Source organism: Phyllopteryx taeniolatus, chromosome 4 (assembly GCF_024500385.1).
Source record: "Phyllopteryx taeniolatus isolate TA_2022b chromosome 4, UOR_Ptae_1.2, whole genome shotgun sequence".
Lineage (NCBI taxonomy): Eukaryota > Metazoa > Chordata > Actinopteri > Syngnathiformes > Syngnathidae > Phyllopteryx > Phyllopteryx taeniolatus.
Window position 1 is genome coordinate 8,576,865 of NC_084505.1, and position 21,220 is coordinate 8,598,084.

A 21,220-nucleotide genomic window follows, 5' to 3' on the forward strand; every position below is an offset into this window, starting at 1 on the left:
TCTGTACTTCTGAAGGATTTCAAACTCATTTGTGTCACGGGCAACGCTGTAGTTATGGTTTCCCTCAGAGGGCCGTTACAACTGTGTAACCATCTACATTTATAATCACCTCATCATATCAATACATATACAGTGGAGTCTCGGTTTTCTTATGCCCTAGTTTTTGAAAAAAAAAATGCTAACCATAATTTAGACCCAGTTTTTGTACATCCGCTTGGTTTTTGTACAGTTGAAAATGGTCCAAACGCCAAATTTAAGAGTCTTCAATTAACCTACCGTGCATGTTTTTGGGTTGTGGGAGGAAACTGGAGTGCCCGGCGAAAACCCACGCGGGCACGGGGAGAACATGCAAACTCCAAACTAAGAATTGTGAGGCAGACGTGCTAACCAATCGGCCACAGTCAGGACATAGTTTTTTTTTTGGGGTGGGGGGGAATGTTCATTTCATTTAGCAGATGCTTTTATGTTTTTATTTTTTTTAATTAAAACAAAAAAGAACCAATAAATCTGACAATATTTGGCACATGCTCAGCATTTTTCTACCTTTACTTGAGTCATGTATATCCAAAGTAACAGTACTCTTTCTTGAGTAGTATACAATGAATTGTACTACTTTGCCCAGAGCTGGTAATACACGATGACCTATCAAATCCAGTGGTACAATTTCAAGGCCCGAGTGGCCCGCTGTCTCCCCATATAATGTAGATACTTTTCAAATAATACCATCATTTCACCAAAAAAATGTAATGTTTGAAAGATACACAGATAGCTAATGACTTGAGTTTAATGTTTTTGCAAATATGGTACAGTACAATGTAACCACGAAACATTGTACCATGGAACATGAGGCACTCCTGCATGTGCTAGGATGGGACCGAAGGAAAAAAAATTGTTCTTGCCAGCTGTTGTGAATAAAAATGTATGTATAAAAATGAATGAGGCCTGTTTCTTCTCATTTGCTCCTGCAAAAACACTATGTGAATAGTCATGCACAAACACTGACAACTATGAGAGTTTGGGGAATTTGACTGATCATCATTTCTGACAGTGGCAAACAGTGGTACATACATTCATTATATTTACATAACAGTGACAAATGACAGACAGTACCATAGGACATGCAGTATGTCATCAGACTTGCACCTATACGTTGCTGAGAAAGTTGTTTGTACCACAGAAGAGTAATGTGACGTGGCGTTAATTGTATGTACAGTACAAACAACACAACGTGTGTCACCGGAGCTTCACTGAGACTTTCGTGTTGTTGTCATGCAAACGCTAAAATTTGAGGGATATTAAGCACTGAGGTAGCATGCAGAAACTGACGAGATTGAAAACGCTGATACAAAACCATTTACAACAGTGCGTCACAAACCAAAAGTTACTGTATATATAATATTGTATTATATTCCTGATGCTGTTTGTTTACGGTCAAACAAAGAACCGGCATTGTTTTGTTAAAGACTACTGGATTGTCACAACAGTTCACCATCATGCATTTTCATACATGAGAGATGAAAATGGGAGATTTTAAACTGTGCTGGTAAAGTTGGAACCATGAGGAAGTACAGTATTAAGGACTTAGATTGACAGATCACACGCAATACGACAATTAAGTGGAAATATATTGATAAAATCACCCGTTTAAAAAAAAGAGGCTGTCATTTGATCTCTGTGCTAAAAAAAAATCATATTAAATATTGCTTATCTGTGGTGTTGTAAATCTGAAAAGCTCACGAAAATCTCTTTTTGGAACGGATATTATTGTTTGAATACGGAGACTATACAGTATGATCGCCTGAAGATCATCATTGGATTGCTCTAATGTGAACAAAGCTCCTAGGGGCCATATTTCCACGGTATCACGAAATTGCTATGATCTGCTGCATACAGTATGTACTAACCATCTTTATCATCCCAAATGAATTTCTTCATTGTTTTCAGTTTGGTGACATCCACCCATCCTTTTTTATTCATCGCTCTTCCTGTTCAGGCAAACGGCCAGTCAGTCACAGGGTGAGCCCACGCCAGCTGCATGAAAGTCAGCTATGTGAACCACTACGCTGCCATTTCTTAGCATTCCAGTTTCGTTTATCTGTGTGTCACGATGGCTCGGTGTACGCTCTGCTAAAGAATGCATAAAAGCCTCTTCAGTATACTCAACAAGAATTCATTGTGATATACAGTACATAGTTGTCAATTCAGATATGTACTATTCTTCTTGCGCAATGGAATGCAAATGTCATGTGTAAGGTTCTCCACGTCCACCGAGATCCTCAGTATTCGGCCTTAAGGCTTCCACAGCCTCAGGAGGCCGTCCTCGCTGTAAGTAGCAATCAGATTCTCATGTGGGTGGTGAGCGATGCCAATTACGTCTTTCTCGTGGACCTGTGTTGGGCACAAAAGCACATCAGCACAATCTCCTCTAGCCTTTTTCATTCCACTTCTGTTGGTCTTCTCTTCAATTCTTACGTAACGCCTGCAACCTAAGTCCTAGTAAATTACATTCTTCATGTATCTCCCTGCGGGCTTGCGGTAATGAGAGAGCTTTCTCCACACAGCCTACCGTCAGAGTTTTCTCCAGCCTTGCTGTCACGTAGTTGAAGCAGTAGAGCACCAAGTCCTCTCCTACACAGTAAACCCACTCGCCTCGGGGGGACACTGTGCTGCACACAAACTTTGCTCCCAACTTTTTATCTGCGCTGAATGTCTTGACAGTCTGAGAAGAAACCAAGCACAGAAACTCAAATACGACCAGTGGGGGGAAAAAAGGCTTGCATATGGTTAATGATATAGCTTTTATTGTTTTTCTGCACGGAACCTAAAAAAGGCACAATGATACTTGATGGATCGGCGTGCTACGGGGACCACTCGTAGTGGTACGGTGGCCCCCCCTGGTGGTACGTGAAAGAATAGTTCAAGCTCAGTTGTATTGTTAAATACATGAGCATTTCATCTTAAAGAAGTGTTTGTTTTGAAACATTTCATTTAGGAACCATTTTTATGTGCAATACACAATTACGTTTGAGTTTTATGTATAGTTTGTTTTCCCCCTCTATAATGATACAGTGGTTTACAATAATATGAAATGTATTTTTTAGGGGGGAAAAACAACTTCGGTTTCGATTTGGGTGACCACTTAGGGCTTAAGCGCGACTGTATTTCAACGATGGCCACGATGGTAGTACTTGGAGAGTTAAGTATTTTTGTAGGTGGAACTTGGTGTACAAAGTTAGAGAACCACGGACCGATATTAGTGACCACACGATATTGACTCGGCAATGCCCCGTGCTTGCTATTTGAACAATTCTAATCGCTATTTGCAGTTTAGCCCGATTACCACTGAATCTCAGTTTCTCAATCCAAAAAGCCACAAACTATTAAGACTTTTGTTATTCTTGTTCAAGGGCCGTAACCTATATGTAACTTATCGGTCACTTTGTGTGGTACATCTGCGCATAAAATGTCTAATGCGCAAGCGAAGACCATAAACAGTTTTTAATCGACACTCAAAGCAGTGTTAGTTTAACAACATATTTATACATGTATTGTGGTTTGTATTACACTAAAAGCTATTTATAACGTTGACTTTATTTGACTACATACAGTAAGAGGGTTGTGTATACTGTACATGTATAATTAATACCTCTCTGACTAGAAAAAAAAAACGAGCATTATTGCGTTGTATTATTTGGATTTGTTGCCATGGCTCTTGGATTGGCTCACATTATTCCAGATGCCCAATTAATTTGGCTTCTCTTTACGCATAGAGAGGCTGACTTGATCCAAGTGTTGGGACATGTAAGGCGATCGCTCTCACCTGACCCTGCGTGTTCATGACGACGACCGTGCTGGAGTGGTTACAAACCACAAACAGCTGCGGATTTTGGGGAAGAGCCATCACGTTGTTCACAGGGACATCCGAAGCCCGCGAGAGAGATTTGAACGTGTGGATGCATTCACATGTTTTGCTGTTCCAAATCTAAAACATGCACACAGAACAATAATCATACCATAAGTAAGACAGTTAATTGCCAGATGCACTGTAATTATTGTTAAGAATATGAGGCGTCAATAAAATATTAATAGACACCCTAGAGTGGAGGGAGACATTTTAGGGAGATTGTGAAAACAATTTGATGAAGTAGTAATTACATCCTACTCTAACATGGTGGATAACAAAAACGGATCAGATGGAGTTTAATAATCCACATGAATAATCTTCCAGTGAATTCCAATACATATTTTGCTTGACAGGGAAACACTTTAAAATGTCTGCAGATGTCAAGTCACAGTGAAGCCAATTGCGAGGAAATTCTGTGAACTGAACAGTGGAGCATACAACAACAACAACAAACACTGTACCTGTATTCATATGAGCAATTAGCGACATGTTGGATGAGTTATAATTATGATTTAATAGGATTCTCCCAGTGACATTTAGAGGAAACTACACCAGTAGAGGGCTGATATCATTTTTTTACATTGTCCATCTTAAAAAAAACTATTTTGTAATTACAGTGGGTACGGAAAGTATTCAAACCCCCTTCAATTTTTCACTCTTTGTTATATTGCAGCCATTTGCTAAAAGCATTTAAGTTCACTTTTTCCTCATTAATGTACACACAGCACCCCCCATATTGACAGGGGGAAAATGGAATGAAATGTTTGCAGATTTATTAAAAAAGAAAACCTGAAATATCACACAGCCATAAGTATTCAGACCCTTTGCTGTGACACTCATATATTTAACTCGGGTGCTGTCCATTTCTTCTGATCATCCGTGAGATGGTCCTCCACCTTCATTGGAGTCCAGCTGTGTTTGATTATACTAATGGGACTTGATTAGGAAAGCCACACCCCTGTCTAGATAAGATCTTACAGCTCTTTATGGCAGAGTGGCCCGACGGAAGCAAGACACATGAAAGCCCGCATAAACTTTGCTTAAAAAAAAAACCACCTGAAGGACTCCAAGATGGTGAGACATAAGATTCTCTGGTCTGATAAGACCAAGATATAAGTTTTGGCCTTAATTCTAAGCAGTATGTGTGGAGAAAACCAGGCACTGCTCATCACCTGTGCAATACAGTCTCAACAGTGAAGCATGATGGTGGTGGCATCATGCTGTGGGGGTGTTTTTCAACTGCAGGGACAGGGAGACTGGTTGGAGTGGCTTCAGAACAACTCTGTGACTGTTTTTGAATGGCCCAGCCAGAGCCCTGATTTAAACCCAACTGAGCATCTCTGGAGAGACCTGAAAATGCCTGTCCAGCAACCTTCACCATCCAACCTGACACAACTGGAGAGGATCTGCAAGGAGGAATGGCAGAGGATCCCCAAATCCAAGTGTGAAAAACTTGTTGCATCATTCCCAAAAAGACTCATGGCTGTATTAGCCTTCTACTAAATACTGAGCAAAGGGTCTGAATACTTTTGGCTGTGTGATATTTCAGTTTTTCTTTTTTAATAAATTGGCAACAATTTCAACAATTCCGTTTTTTTCTGTCAATATGGGGTGCTGTGTGTACATTCATTTATCTTATCCTCACTAGGGTTGCGGGCGTGCTGGAGCCTATCCCAGCTATCTCCGGGCGAGAGGCGGGGTACACCCTGAACTGGTCGCCAGCCAATCGCAGGGTACATATAAAAAAACAACCATTCGCACTCACATTCATACCTACGGACAATTTAGCGTCTTCAATTAATTGTTTAAGTTACTGTAGAAGAAGGGTTTGATAACAGAAAAATGCAATATTTCAACATTATTGTTTATTATTATGACAATATGGGTACAGATTTTCGCAAAAATCACGGAAGTTGACGAGGATGATTTTCTTTCGCAGGCCCCATAAAATGATGTGGCGGGCCACAACTGGCCCCCGGGCCTTCAGTTTGACACCGATGCTCTCAAAGGTGCCGTTTTTTCTTCCAATATGATTTTTGGTTTTTGAATGTTTTTGAACTATTAATTAAACTGCTGCCCGAAAAGAACATGCATAAGCACGCGGGGGGGGGGGAAAACTCCACACATGAGCCCACGTGAGATTCAAACCGAAAACCCCTTTGACTGTGACACAGACGTGCTAACCACTGCCTTGTTCTGCCCAATAACAGTTGTTAGATAAACTAATTTGTATTCCATTATTTGTCTTTAGTTCCCCACTAATAATACTACTGTTTGCCATCAAATCCTAGTTTGCCATTCACACACCCTATGTGACTGGCATACAATACAGTAAACCGCCACTGCGATATAGTGCAGGTTTACTGTATTATATGCCAGTCACATAGGCTGTGTTCACTGCAGTTTTCGCAATCCCGATAATGTAGTTGTTACTCTATTTTTTTTGCACTTTTTGTACAATTTTTTTGCGTTGTCCATTGCTCTTGCTCTCTCAGAATAAATTTCACGTGTTTGTATTGTTTTAAAATTGTGTTTAAAGACATTTAAAAAAATGCAAAAACATGTCTAGGGTGTATCTAAATAGGGTATTTCTATTTTCAATTTTTTCTATTCTTTTTCTATTCATAACCCATACGATGGAAGGGAGTTTTTATTATTATTATAATTATTGGCCTGTGGTGCCGTTTTGACTGGACACAATGAATTACATTGCATCAAACTATTTGAGTTACTTCTATAATTGTATTTATTATTATTTTTTTTTTTTTACTGTTGCTTTTCACAATCAAAACTGCAAGTTGGCATCTTGTTTCAGCTGATCACTGTACCTTGACGGTTCCATCCGATGATGCACTGATGATGTGAAATCCATCTTGAGTGAAAGATGCATCCTTCACAAATGATAGATGTCCATTTAACTCCTTCAGTGTCTGGCCCGAACGCAGCTCATGGATCCTGAGGATGACAACAAACAACTAATGTGTTTTGGTTTTTTTTAATCATGAAGGGATCTAGTTTTTCCAAGGAGCAGACAAAACATGTCGCTGAAAGATATTTTTAGCTCCAGCGGAGTGATGAGCTGGGCTGTGACAAAAAGCCTGGAAGGAAGGCCCATCGATTCACTGCTTGGGAGGCTGCGTTTGTCTACGTATATAGAAAATTGCAACGCATGGAATAGCGCATGGTGGAGCACGCGGCAATGTTGTTCCTGAGCTCATGCCGTCTCAGCTGCACCCACACAGCCCATGGTGCTGGCAACAGAGAGGCTCAGCCCCCCCGGAGTCAAAAATATAAATATCCAACTTCTTTGTTGAGCGCGTGTGTGGTTGACAACTGAAGCAGAATCTTCACATTCACAATGAACAACATGCAACATCAGGTCTCATCTGTTGTTCACTGCAAACCGCAACGAAACTAACTAACCCTAACTGCGCTGGAACGCCCAGCAAACACGCACAGTGAGCCTCGCGCTTGCACGAAAATCAGTATCATTTGTTCCCCCGCTGCAGATGTGCTGTATACGAAAGTAGAAAGTTCATATAATTATTGTTGAAGTGACACTGCATTATGAATGCTACTGGCAGCCGTGGCTACCGTTGGCGAGTTCACATTGCTAATGCTGCTATTTTGTGTACGCTGGATATGCGCTCTCTCGCTTATATTTCTCACGACTATGCACTTTCATAATCGCATGCCATTATGAATTGCCCTGTTTGAGAATTGTGCTCATGCACGTTAGGGAGGAGTGTGACTTTAGTCAGAGACCTTTGACCTTTGGCCAGGAGGGATTAGTAAAGTGAGGCTACATTGAAATGTTACTAGCAGTTTTAACACGGTAAACTCCCCCTTGAAGGGTGACCTGGAGCCCATTCCAGCTGACTTTGGGCAAGAGGCGGGATAATGTATACCCTGGACTGGTCACCAGCCAATCACAGTCTTTCAACTCATCCATTCGTGCATATTCTATTCCTCATTGCCTATTTCAACAATTAGTGTCCTCAGTTCCCAAACGTTTGTGGAATGTTGTGAAAAGAAAAGGTGATGTAACACAGTGGTAAACATGACCCTGTCCCAGCTTTTTTGGAACGTGTTGCAGCCATAAAATTCTAAGTTAATGACTATTTGCTAAAACCAATAATGTTTATTAGTTTGAACATTAAATATTTTGTCTTTGTAGTGTATTCAATTAACTATAGGTCGAACATGATTTGCAAATCATTGTATTCTGATTTTATTTATGTTTGACACAACGTCCCAACTTCATTGGAATTGGGGTTGTATACCAGTTCCCCTCAGATTGCAACAACCGTCTCTAGTTTCGCACAGCTTCTGAGTACTGTGGTAAATTGTTGTGTATTTTATACATTACCTGCGGTATTTTGAATTCAACTAATTTGTCAGAAATGTGAGTGTATTTAAGTGAAAATATAGTGGATTGGTTGGTTCTACTCTATGTAGTCAGCTCGACTAATAATTCTGATGGCTTTTTTTTTGTAGCATAAAGATTGGGCGAGTGTTGGTTTTATGAAGCAACACTCACCCAATCGTTTTAGCAAAATGAAGCAGAAGAAGAATTGAATTGCTGTTGAATGTAATGTAGGTTCTATTTAACAACATTTAACATTCAATATTATGGCTTCCCACATCTAATTGCTTGATGTAAGCAAGTGATTGCATTCAAATTGTCCCAAAATAATGCAGCAGTTTTGTTTATCGCTGAAGTTTTACTTTGGAAAATGTCACCACCAAACTGATTTCATTTTGCTGTCGTCCACATTATATTTTTCATCATTTATATCAAGTTATGTTATGGCCACAATCTCCAAACCAAAGTCCAAATAAAGCGTTGGGTAGTTTCTAGTATGGACCTGAATGCAAGATGCTTGCACAAGAGTCAGGAAAGTGAACCACAAAACTATCGCTCATCTATTTTATGATGAGCCATTTGAGAAAAGTTACGCTATCACTGATTATTACTCTCTGTTTCACTTCATTTCATTTGTAGCTGATATTATTTGTGAGACTGCGCAGAATTCCTTTTCCAAATGATCCCAGTCTAATTTGTATTTTGTTGGTCGAAAGTAAAGAACGTAACCCACCTGATGGTGTGGTCAAAAGATGCACTGAGGATTTGGTTGCTGTCCTTGGAGAAACTCAAACAGGTCACAGCTTTGTTGTGCGCATGCTCAAACCTGCGCAGGCACAGGCCATTCTGGATCTTCCACACCTTGCACACGACACACACGAAAGCTTATATGAACTCAGTCCGATAAATAACAGAAAGGAGGTGACGCTTGTTACCTGCTGTGGGTTTGATGGCAGGGTATTTTTTGCACGTATTTATGATACAATATCCAAAACATATATAACATTGGTTCATCTTCGAGCTCATGTTTTTTTCTAGTTGTGAAGTTTTATACTGTGTACTTTTCTGCAATACCTCATGACGGCTGTACCTTTATTTTTCCATTCTGAGCTCCAGTGGCTAGTAAATCTGAATCCTGGCTGAAGCACATACACGATACTGCATCATCCATCATCATGAAGCTGTCTTGGGCCTGGTACTTTAAATCCTAAATCATACACACCCCGAAAAGAGGAGATACTGTGTGAATATATCATCAAACCTTTAGTGTCATTCGTGTTTACCTTGCTTATGTTGCCTGTGTGGAAGTTCCACGCTTCAATGAAGCCGTCCACCGAGCCAGACATTAAGTACTTGCCGTCGGGTGAGAAACGAGCACATTCCACATGTGACCGCCGTCCAAACTGCACATTCATTGAAAGTTTAATTAATTTCCATCAACCTCCGGAGCACACATCATCTCATCTGCCTGTACAATTTTTATCTGCGTGTCTTCATAGGTGATGGACATATCGTTAGCCACGCAGCTAATTAATTTGTAATAGCAACTGAATGACCTTCACCTTTAGAATGCCTGCAGTTAAAACAATAATAATAAATAAAAAAGCAATTTGCAACAGACCGCATGAAGTCATATGCTCAATTAAAGCTTGTGGGAAGGGCTTCCCAGATTAGTAATTATTTTGGGAACAGGCCCTGATATGATGATGCAATGACCGAAAAATATTTTGACAGGAAAACCGAAAAATGTCATGTTTGCTGAGCCATTAACATTGCATCGTTAATGAGAGCAAGCAGTTTTTGACTGTGAATTGGTCAATAATCCTATGTGGGAACTCACCAATAGTATTCATTTGTTTAAAAACATAAAATGGAATTGCCCAAATGTGGACGTAGGAAGTTTCCACCCGACAGTGACGATACGTACTGTATATGCATACTGTAAATATGTATACCTGTGTGTATATGTTATTTACCTTAATGTGACGGTACAGTTGGGTTGGACAAGTCTCTTTCTCTGCATGTCTGTCCTTGTTGCTTGGGGTCTCAATAGTGATTTCAGGTGAGAGACTCTCCGGTGAGTTCAGTCTCAATGACTGCAAATCCACCATCAACCAATCATTGAGTATAGTAAATACAATATCGTTTACTGTATATGGTTGTATCAGGCTGAGATTGTGACGCAAACACTACTCACAAACGGTTTGGGATATTTTGGCTTTCTGATGAAATTTCAGAAAGTTGAATTTCTCTCAACTTTTCAGTGCAATATGTCCAGCTGTTCAGTGTTTCAGTACTATTTGCACAACTTTTCTGTTCTCTAGCAAGCAGCTGAACGGCTACATTTACATTTTCTTGTTCAAACCCAATTGGTATTCAAACATTCCTCTTCATCGTGCAGTTCACGTTCAGTTTGACATCATGAGACCAAGACGACATCTAACAGTTGATCAACCGCACCTCACCACTACAACTAGGATGTTCTCAAAGGGAAATGGCCAGTTAGCTTAGAGTGTCCTCAGCAGTTGGCAACAGAGATCCAGAGAGACTGGAAGAGTCACAGAAAAGCAGAGAAGTGGACATCCTTGGAGATTTAGCGGTCTACCCATGGATCAAACACTGGTTGCGAACATCGCCATTCAGCTCCTTGTTAAAGACCAAAAAGTTGTGCAACAAGTACAGAAACATTTAACAGTTGAACGTGTGCATTCACAAGTTTCAAGGTCAAATTAAGTTCCCCTTTAAAGGTTATAGTGCATTTTAGAGTCGTCCGGAAATTTCACCCCAAAGCTGACTACGCCTAACTGTTTGTGAGCTGTGTACAGTATATTTGTGATATTGTAGTGTCAGATAATGATTTTGGATACTTACACCAACTTGTTCCAGAAGGCCCATGAGGCGTGATGGCGGCACCACACTGACCTCCCTCACCAGCTCCTCTGCGACGGCTCTGCGCCGCTTCTCCTTGCTGCTGCCTTTTGGGTACGCCTGCAAGGGGCGAACAGGGTGTCACTTTTCCTCGAAACACTTGCAAGCGGTTTCATCACAGGAACCTCGACGGTCTCACCTCACGCGGGTCAAAGTAGGAGAGTGTGAGCAGGTGTTCCAGGTGGCTGTACCTCTCGGGCTGGGTCTGCTTCAGCATGATCATCGGGTCGGTTTGTCTGAGGAGTGAACGGGCGGCGCCCACCTCCCTCATTTCGATCAGCTCCATCACCACCTGTTGGAGTGAATTTAGTAGGAAATGACACAAGATCATCATATGACAGGTCACAACAACTTCACAATAGAGTCAGAATCAGAATCAGAATCATCTTTATTTGCCAAGTATGTCCAAAACACACAAGGAATTTGTCTCCGGTAGTTGGAGCCGCTCTAGTACAACAGACAGTCAATTTACAGAACACTTTGGAGACATAAAGACATTAACAAAAAACAACAACAAACAACAATTGTGCAAAAAGATGCAGAGTCCTCAGTTCGAATGGCTAATATCGCAATAGTCCGGTGCAATGACCATTGTGCAAAGGGCACTGAGACTTCAAGGAGTGTATGCGGTTTAAAGTGACGAGTAGTGCGATAATCTGGGACAATGGTTGTGCAAATGTTACAGATACTCCTCAATCAGTGTGCAAATGGAGCAGATACTACTCTGGCATGAGTGGCCACTATATGCAAATAGTGCAGCACGGCGAGACAACTACAGTGAGTGCACGAGTAATACATAATACAGAAATGTGACAACGAACTCAAGTCAAAAAATTGCCAGCTTGTTGTAATGGAATTGTAAGTTAGCTGTTCAAGAAGTTGATTGCAAGAGGGAAGAAGCTGTTGGAATGTCTACTAGTTCTAGTTTGCATTGATCGGTAGCGCCTACCTGAGGGAAGGAGCTGGAAGAGCTGGTGACCAGGGTGGGGAGGGTCCGAGAGGATTTTGCACGCCCTTGTCTTAGTTCTGGCAGCGTGCAAGTCCTCAAGGGTGGGTAGGGGGGTACCGACAATCCTTTCAGCAGTTTTGATTGTCCGTTGCAGTCGGAGTTTGTCCTTTTTTGTAGCAGCACCAAACCAGACTATGATGGAAGAACACAGGACTGATTCGATGACCGCTGTGTAGAACTGTCTCAGCAGCTCCGGTGGCAGGCCATGCTTTCTCAGAAGCCGCAGGAAGTACATCCTCTGCTGGGCCTTTTTGAGGACGGAGTTGATGTTGGTCGCCCACTTCAGGTCCTGGGAGATTGTAATTCCCAGGAACTTGAAGGTCTCGACGGTTGACACAAGGCAGCTGGACAGCGTGAGGGGCAGCTGTGGCGAAGGATGCCTCCTGAAGTCCACGATCATCTCTACAGTCTTGAGCGTGTTCAGCTCCAGGTTGTGTCGGCCGCACCACAGCTCCAGCCGCTCCGCTTCCTGTCGATATGCAGACTCGTCACCGTCCTTGATGAGGCCGATGACAGTGGTGTCATCTGCAAACTTCAGGAGTTTGACAGTCGGGTTCGCTGAGGTGCAGTCGTTCGTGTAGAGAGAGAAGAGCAGCGGAGAGAGGACACAACCTTGGGGCGCCCCAGTGCTGATGCTGCGTGTGGATGAGGTGGCCTCCCCCAGCCTCACCTGCTGTGTCCTGCCCGTCAGAAAGCTGTAAATCCACTGGCAGATGGCAGGTGAGACGCTGAGCTGGAGAAGCTTGGATGAAAGGAGTTCAGGGATGATGGTGTTGAACGCTGAGCTGAAGTCCACGAACAGGATCCTCGCGTAGGTCCCTGCACTGTCGAGGTGTTCTAGGATGAAGTGCAGTCCCATGTTGACTGCATCATCCGCAGATCTGTTCGCTTGGTAGGCAAACTGCAGGGGGTCCAGCAGGGGACCTGTGACACTCTTGAGGTGGTCCAGCACAAGACGTTCAAAGGACTTCATGACCACAGATGTCAAAGCGACAGGCCTGTAGTCATTCAGACCCGAGATTGCAGGTTTCTTGGGGACTGGGATGATGGTGGAGCGTTTGAAGCAGGATGGAACTTCGCACATTTCCAGTGATCTGTTGAAGATCTGAGTGAAGACTGGCGCGAGCTGGTCCGCGCAGACTTTGAGGCAGGATGGAGACACGTGGTCCGGGCCTGCCGCTTTGTTAATCTTTTGTTGTTTGAAGATGCGTCTCACATCCTGTTCATGGATGGTTAACGCAGAGGTCAGAGGTGTGATTGTGGTCGCGGGTGCGGCCGGATTGGTGTGTGGTGTGAAACTGTCCTTTTCAAATCTGCAGTAGAAGGTATTCAAGTCGTTGGCTAGTGTGCTATTGTTCTCAGCTTGGGGGGATCGTCGCTTGTAATTAGTCAGCGACTGGAATGCATGCCAGACTGATTTAGAGTCGTTTGCGCTAAACTGTTTTTCCAACTTTGCTGTATAGATCCTCTTTGCAATGTTAATTTCTTTGGTCAGCTGGTTTCTAGCTCGATTATACAGGGCCCTGTCCCCGCTCTGATATGCGTCCTCCTTAGCTTGGCGAAGCTGCTTAAGTTTAGCAGTGAACCACGGCTTATTGTTGTTGAATGTGCGAAATGATTTTGTTGGAACACAGACCTCTTCACAGAAACTGATATAGGATGTAACAGTGTCCGTATATTCATCCAGGCTGCCAGCTGAATTTTCAAAGACACTCCAGTCTGTGCAGTCTAAGCAGCTTTGAAGTTCCATCTTGGCTTCATTTGTCCACTTTTTGACTGTTTTCACTGTAGGCTTCGCACATTTAAGTTCTTGCCTGTACGTCGGTATTAAGTGAATTAAGCAGTGATCAGACGAGCCCAGGGCTGCACGAGGTATAGCACGGTATGCGTTTTTTACCGTGGTGTAGCAGTGGTCTAAAGTATTATTTTCCCTGGTAGGACAGTCGATGTGCTGCTTGTATTTAGGGAGTTCGTGGTTGAGTTTAGCTTTGTTAAAGTCCCCAAGAATAATGAGGGGTGAGTCGGGGTGTTTTTTTTCAATTTCGTTGACTTGATCGGCGAGCGTAATGATCCAATGAGTAAGATCCAAATGCCAGAGAGAAAGACAATATTCTGACTTTGCAAGTATACACTCAGTTTAATAATGTAATAATTTAACAATAAGTTCATTATTGTAGTTGTAGTTCGCAAAAACCACAGTCATATATACATATTAAATTAATAGCTCTCGGATAACATCAATCCAAACCAAGCACGACCACAAACATGCCGTTCATGCCACACGGAAATTTAGCATTGTAAAAACTGTACAGCATTTAGACATTATTTCAATCATATACAGAGTAAGGGATCATTTTTTTGAATATATATGTTTTATTATTATTATTGAATCTGTGTTAGAAAAAAAAAAAAAAAGCTAAGGAAAAGCCAAAGTCACCTGTTCATAAAGGTCAATTAGCGTGTTGTCGGGCAATTTGAGCGATTCGATTGCGAGCAAGACCGAGTCCCAGTGGCCACGTTGGATGTCTGCGATGAAGCTGTCGATGCTTTCCACAGTGTTGAGCGACACCGTCGTTTCTTCCTGTAACGTGCTCAAGGTTCTGTAGAGGTTGTTCTCCTTTAGGTATTGCATTATCAGGCGAATGACACTACAGAGAGAAAGGAAGAGATTAACACACCCATTTTTCGTGTCCAAGCACCTTAAGTTTATTCTATCGGCCACAACTTATTGTGTAGTCTTGATATTTGCACTCTTACTCTTTAGTCTATTAGGTTGTTGGTAGGTGTCTCTTTGTTTTGTTTAATTTTATACATGACATAAAACATGCCCTGCAATTTGTCGTCTTCCTTTAAAGGCAGTAAAAACAATATGTTCACAATATACAGATATTCAATACAAGAGCTGCTTCAAATATTCTCCCTTTAACAAGATAATAATGTTCATTTGGACTCGACGATATCAGACAGTTATTAATTTAACAGTATACTGGGGGAGGGGGAAAGTCCTTTGAATTTAATCAATTGGAACATGCACATCTGTCGGAAATGATTAAAATGTGGTAAACTGAAGTATATTATTTTATTGTTTTCAGGGAAAAGAGGGGAAATCTACGCCACTTAACCACATTTTAATCAAGAGCGACCGATGTAATCAAATAAAGGACTTTTTTCAATGTATGTTCATTATTGTGGTTGTACGTTGCAGTGATGAAGAAAAAAACAAAAACTATTGGGAACACCACCCATCATGATGCAGTAAAAATCTAATAAACATTGTTAAATTGTCATAACTGAACATTATTAGATTTGCATTTCAAAGTGGAATATATTGAATATAGAGCTTGTATTAGATATTAAGAGACTGTATTGTGCAAGTGGTCGTAATATTGTGCTGGCCAGTGTATACAACAAACAGCATAGAAATATACTTCTACTGCTCCTCCTATACTACTACTACTACTAATAATAATAATAATAATAAGCGATATGGGGCGTCAATACACTGTAGATCGAGAATTGTGCATTCTTCCACATGGATCACATGTTGCCAGTGTGTGAGGCTCACCTCCCCTTCTCTCTCTTATGCAAATTGTACTCATTAAACCTCTTTTAACCCCATGTGAAAACCCGCCGCAGCACGTTTCCCCCAAGGGAGAAAATGAAATGTAATTATGGACCATCAAAAGCATACTTACAGGCTGGCGATTTAGTTCGACAGGCACATGCACATAAATCAAAACATACAGGATACAGTATGACTGGCCTCGCAGCATAATCATTGAGTACAGACAATTAAAGGACCAAATGAGGAGTTTGACCTTTGAATGAAAAAAAATAATGTGTGACTGCAGGTCAAATTGAACAAAAAAAATCTCCATAACGTCAACATATCAATAATACCATTTAAGTCCCGGAATTAGCAATAAGGTATTCGTTGTAGTTGGTTCTTACTCCGAAGGCTCCATCTCCACAGCCATGGTGACGTCGTCTCCTGCAGATGCGGCAACAGACTGAAGTGCGTGGCGACTGCGAGCTCGTCAACGCCACGTGCGGCTGCTCCACTGCACGTGTTTCTCGGCTTCCAACAACAGTCCGGAGCCTTGTGACTGCACCCCCCCCCCTCCTGCATGCTACACAAAAGACGGAAAGGCTGCACCCCCGCCCTCCTCCCTGACGCATACCGACACATCCTAACATTTTCCGACCGAGCACGTGGCGATGATGCTGCCGCATCAATCAACACCCCGCAGCATCAGCACCACGCGGGGGCAGCCCACGTGGCTCGCAGCGTGCCGGGGCGCCAAAACATACAGCTCTGTGAAGAAAAACGTGATATTTTCAACATTTTTTAAAAAACATGGATTATTTTGCTAAATGTGGACATTTAGGGTTTCTGTGTGCTGTAGAAAAAAAAAAGTGTGTTTCGTGGTGTCAGGTGTCGAATTAGCAGGGCAAAAAAACATAATGTGTTCCATTGTGGAATGTGGCAGTAGCATAAGAAAATGCGGACAAAGTAACGGGCTGTCAATACCGGCCGCACTGCACACATACTGCATCTCTGTGTGGTGCTGTAGCTCATAGTGACTGTAATGTCTGTTTTTTTGTTGTTGTCTGTGTTCCTGCCAACTCTCCCTGTCCCTTTTCTGTGTCAGTGATCCCTTTCCCCTAAATATTGAGCGAGCGACCTATCAATCTGTCAAGGGAACAGCATTGGGAGCGTTACTGGCATGTGCCAACTGTTTATGGGGCTTGGGCAACAGTGGGCAAAGTATAGCTCGCAAGCCCCATACGTTCCGCTTTGGTCATTAATCCGGCCCTGATTTACTTTTTCGAGAGTTAAGATTTGTTGCATTATTTTGGTGTGTGTGTGTCCCACACTTCAGATTGGCTAACTGAAATGTGTTAATTGTTTGTTGTAGTTTATTTTTTCATTCATCTCATTAAGTAATTGACTGTTTGATTGTAAATAAAAAATGGTACAATAAACAATTTTATGCATACATTTTACCTTTATTTATTTTGATTAAATAATTGGTTAAGTAATTCTTTTTTTTTAATCTACATTGAGATAATATGAATGACCTGGCCCATCTTGTCTGTCTTAAAAATCAAACGTGGGCCTTGAGTGCAAAGGTTAATGCACCCCTACTGCAAAAAAGTTTCATTTAGACATTGCATTCATGTATATTATAAATGAAATTTCAGAGAGTGTGCCCTAAGTGAGCAAAAACAAGGAAAGCGTACATATCGCGAGATGTGCAACTCACGGAGGGACAAGCTGGCGTTAATTGGCTAGTCGCTGAAACGAAGTTTCCCCACGAAAGGTGTTGAAAATACGGTGAGTTGGCGATCCTTTTCCGTTTTGTCAAATGTTATACTGAAACCCCGAACGTCTTTTCTTGTTCTTATGTTGTAACTTGTGCGTTTTTAGTCCATGCCGCTGAACACGCAGGTGAGAGCAATTTACTCTCATTAAGCGCGTCAAACCTCGGGCGGCATTATGGGGGCTAGGCTTTGGATAACGTCACTGCAGCACGCGTTGGGAAAATGGGTGTTTCCAAACTGCACTGTCTCGTTGGTGTGCCGCAGACCGCCGCTACCGCCAGGCTGGCCCAGCTGCCGCTGGTGCGCTCGGCCTGCGCCAGCCTGTCAGTGTTGTACGGGGACGCCAAAAGCCGCAACCCGGGCCTCAGGTTTGTTTGTGAGAGGCTGGAGAGCAGCGCCGCCCTCTTCACATCGGGGGCTCGTCACCGAGTGTCACCTGTCCTCACCAAATTCAAGCCGCAAGGTGAGTACACACGCTGTCCTGAAGCAGAAGTACAGAAACTTGGGCTACAACAAGTACTGCGGTGAAAGCAGAAGTACCGATCAAAGTGAGTCAAGTTCTCACCCGCAGTGGACTTCAGTCGACCTCTCTCGACGTCGTTTTTATGCCGTCCGTGTCCTCAGCCATGGAGTTCGAGAAAAGTTACCAACCCATTTTGACAAATAGTAGAAAGTAATCCAGCATCATCCCAATTGGAATTCTATGCAAGTAGTTGATGCTCTCTCGTTCCCCATTATGTATATACATAATATATATGTATATGTACTGTATACAGTAAACACCTGACCTGTCCTTGCACTGTCCTTTGCATCACTGTAGTTTCCTTTGCCGATGATGTTGCATGTAAAAGTCTGGACTGGTTGGAGGCAACGTTCCCTGTGCTGCATACATCCACAGACCAGGTGACTACATTATCTTTACACAGTTTAGTTCACTCATTGGTGGTCAAATATGAGATCAACTTCATGTTGGTTAATTGGGAAGACAAAGTAATACACTATGAGAACTACTTTGGGGGAAGAAACAAAAAATTGTGGTTGAACATGGTAGTACAGTGAACTCTTCAAGTACAGATACTGAGTGCTAAGTGTTTAAAGTGTGAATATTCTGTATGTTCTGAGCAAAATTTCATGACTTATGACTTGCTTGAAATTCAGTCGAGATTCGATTTGACCGGTTTTTGCCACACTAACTTGGGACTTACTTGATAGTTAAAACTCGAGACCTATACATAGACAAGTCTATTCACCGTAAGTGGCCCTTTGAGACTTGCCCATGTCACCCCCAAAAAGTGACGATTTGCCAATTAATGTCACATTTATTGTATTATGTAAATGTAATGCTGTTAGAAATGCATATTGGTCAAGTTCCCACATTTTTAAATAAATTACAAAAGCAGACAATGGCACATACACAGCAAAATGTGTAAGCTTGCTGATGGTGGACATTTTTTGCTGATGATAGCATTCAATGAGCACAGGGCGGACCTTCACTTAGCCGTATGATTCAGTGAGCAAACAGACTGTGCACTGTTGAACAATTACTTTGAATTTCTGAAAGTTTTTAATTTAAATATGACAGTGTGGACAAGTTTGAATTTCTGAAAGTTTTTAATTTAAATATGACAGTGTGGACAAGTTAAGTGTAACAGCTCTCCGCTTTGATGTTTGTCTCCTAGCTTGTGGCTGGTGTCAGGAGTAAGGTGTTGGAGATGCAGGATGCGGTGACCATTGCGGCCCACGGGACTGTGGATTGTGTGCAGCACGCGGTCACATGTATTGTGGAGAGGGTGCAGCAGCCGGACGACCTCTCGCTAGTGGGAAGGGCCGTCGCTGCGTCCAGCATGGGACTGGCTTCTGCACTGAACCTATCTGAAGCTCTGGTGGATCGCATGCTGACAGAGGAAGAAAAACGTAGGCGGTCGAGAGGGTGTGAAGCAAATGTGCTGTATCGTGGCTTGGTCCTAAACTACAAATGACTTTTATGCTGAGTTTACAGAGGAAGAGGATGTCGTGGTGGAAGGTTCTGAGGCGGCTGCGTCCGTGAGAAGGTACTCTGTGCGACTGGTGACACTCTCCATTACGCTGTGCAGGAGAACCATCCAACTGGCTGGAGCCAAGATGCAGTCTACTCAGGTCTTTACTGAAGTTGGTCTACTATCAAAAGTCATCCAGGACTTTTATTGAAAGGCACATTTAACAGATGTATTGTTTCAAAATGTTGCCTTTATAAAGATATTGCTGTTTTTCAGAGGCACCAACAATTTAACAGTATGCTTAGTATTGTTTGTAGTGGTGTTGAATAGCACTGCATTATACGGAGAAGTTTTTATCTGTGGGCTTTTGAGCAACTTTCTGCCTGCATTTATGATTAAGCAACCTAGATGTTATGTTTATGTATGGATAATACATAACAGTGCTCATAGTGTAGGTCACTTTAGTATTTGATTTTTTTTTGGGGGGTCAAACTTTGTTTTTCCATCCATTTTCCATGTAAAAAAAACTACATGGAAAATCCATTTAACAGGTTCACACATCTGTCCTTCCCATTAGATATGAATAAATGTTGCAACTGTAGGATCTTATATTCTGGATCCTAAGTCGTGACCTGAAGTGAAAACACAAAATAAAACAGCGATACGCTATATTGCCAAAGGGGAACAGTTTGGAGATGGCCCCTTCCTGATCCAACATGACTGCATCAGTGCACAAATCAATGTTGTTAAAGACACGGATCAGAGAATTTGATGTGGATAAACTTGCCTGGCTTGCACAAACCCGACCTCACCCCTATAGAACACTTTTGGATGATACTGAGAGCCAGGCCTCCTCGTTCAACAGCAGTGTGTAACCTCACAAATGTGCTTCTGGAAAAATGGTCATAAACTCACTCCTAAACCTTGTTGAAAGCCTTCCCACAAGAGTATGATGTTATAGCTGCAGAGGGGGAACTGATGTCATATTAAACCCTATGGATTAAGAATAAACTATCATTTAAATTCATGTGAGTCAAGGCAGGTGAGTGAATACTTATGGCAAAATCTATATTCAGAAACACTTGTCAGTATATGGCAGGCCAATGCAAAATGTTAAGCACCTTTAGTTCATTGAATATTTGCCAAGCACAATGGGGAGGGGTATTGTTCACATTTGCTAGCACTTCTGCAAAACTTTGTAAAGGGATGTTTCTTGGGCTAAGGAAGGACTCATTTTAGATCTGGGAATTTACTTTCACACGAAATTAGACTGTAGAGCGGTTTTCCCCACCAGTTTCCTCTATTTACAGATCATGGGGGCTTTTTCCACATCTTCAAGTCAGCTTCATATCCTGCTGGCTCTGGCGTGGAGTCTGGAGCAACTCCCTCTACATGTACAGCAGCAGATTGTGTCGGTATTCTTCTACTTCACACAAATGTTCAACTTGGGAGTTGCCGAACAGAGCTGCTCCAAACAGGATAGAAGTGTTTGCCTCAGTGCAGGAGCACCAGAGGCAACATCAACACCACACAAGGTCATCAAGTATAGTTCACGACCAAATTCTAATTGGCAAGCGAGAAGAACCGCCAGCATCTGTGTGTTTGAGAGCCGATTGACCCCATTGGGTAAAGGAGAGGGCACTGTTGACAGTTTTCACTGAGTGGTTGATGTATTGCATATGTACATGTAAATAAAGGCACTTGAAGATTAA

General features: G+C 42.2%; 2 protein-coding genes across 5 annotated transcripts; one reads left to right on the top strand and one right to left on the bottom strand.

Annotated features, from left to right (window-relative positions):
- Window positions 1–770: 770 nt before the first annotated feature.
- On the bottom strand, window positions 771–17,821 carry LOC133477494 (WD40 repeat-containing protein SMU1-like). 3 transcript variants are annotated; one of them, XM_061772304.1, is made up of 13 exons: window positions 17,475–17,821; window positions 16,108–16,522; window positions 14,645–14,855; window positions 11,338–11,490; window positions 11,142–11,258; window positions 10,247–10,366; window positions 9,554–9,673; window positions 9,361–9,477; window positions 9,004–9,131; window positions 6,733–6,859; window positions 3,821–3,982; window positions 2,567–2,719; window positions 771–2,388 (listed from the first exon to the last, which is right to left on the bottom strand). In XM_061772304.1, the coding sequence occupies exons 3-13, from the start codon at window positions 14,837–14,839 to the stop codon at window positions 2,290–2,292; spliced, it is 1,491 nt and encodes a 496-aa protein (XP_061628288.1). In that variant the 5' UTR covers window positions 14,840–14,855; window positions 16,108–16,522; window positions 17,475–17,821; the 3' UTR covers window positions 771–2,289. The 3 variants fall into 3 exon arrangements, with proteins under 3 accessions (XP_061628288.1, XP_061628287.1, XP_061628289.1); XM_061772303.1 differs by having other exon boundaries at window positions 16,159–16,522; window positions 17,475–17,820; XM_061772305.1 differs by lacking the exons at window positions 14,645–14,855; window positions 16,108–16,522; window positions 17,475–17,821 and adding an exon at window positions 12,148–12,674.
- On the top strand, window positions 17,418–21,220 carry LOC133477495 (perilipin-2-like). 2 transcript variants are annotated; one of them, XM_061772307.1, is made up of 7 exons: window positions 17,418–17,545; window positions 17,639–17,659; window positions 17,797–17,995; window positions 18,353–18,435; window positions 19,212–19,446; window positions 19,532–19,668; window positions 20,819–21,220. In XM_061772307.1, the coding sequence occupies exons 2-7, from the start codon at window positions 17,642–17,644 to the stop codon at window positions 21,167–21,169; spliced, it is 1,023 nt and encodes a 340-aa protein (XP_061628291.1). In that variant the 5' UTR covers window positions 17,418–17,545; window positions 17,639–17,641; the 3' UTR covers window positions 21,170–21,220. The 2 variants fall into 2 exon arrangements, with proteins under 2 accessions (XP_061628291.1, XP_061628290.1); XM_061772306.1 differs by lacking the exons at window positions 17,418–17,545; window positions 17,639–17,659 and having other exon boundaries at window positions 17,703–17,995.

What these genes read in the sequence shown, in the direction of transcription:
- LOC133477494 (XM_061772303.1), bottom strand. Translation starts at nt 16,184, where the DNA reads ATGGCTGTGGAGATGGAGCCTTCGGA. An exon ending in CTCAGAATGGAAAAATAAAG is followed by an intron (nt 9,132 to 9,360) that starts GTACAGCCGTCA and finishes GTCGTGTGCAAG; the next exon opens with GTGTGGAAGATCCAGAATGG. An exon ending in TCTTTTGACCACACCATCAG is followed by an intron (nt 6,860 to 9,003) that starts GTGGGTTACGTT and finishes TGTCATCCTCAG; the next exon opens with GATCCATGAGCTGCGTTCGG.
- LOC133477495 (XM_061772306.1), top strand. Translation starts at nt 17,755, where the DNA reads ATGGGTGTTTCCAAACTGCACTGTCTCGTTGGTGTGCCGCAGACCGCC. An exon ending in GCTGACAGAGGAAGAAAAAC is followed by an intron (nt 19,447 to 19,531) that starts GTAGGCGGTCGA and finishes CTGAGTTTACAG; the next exon opens with AGGAAGAGGATGTCGTGGTG. An exon ending in CCAAGATGCAGTCTACTCAG is followed by an intron (nt 19,669 to 20,818) that starts GTCTTTACTGAA and finishes CTCTATTTACAG; the next exon opens with ATCATGGGGGCTTTTTCCAC.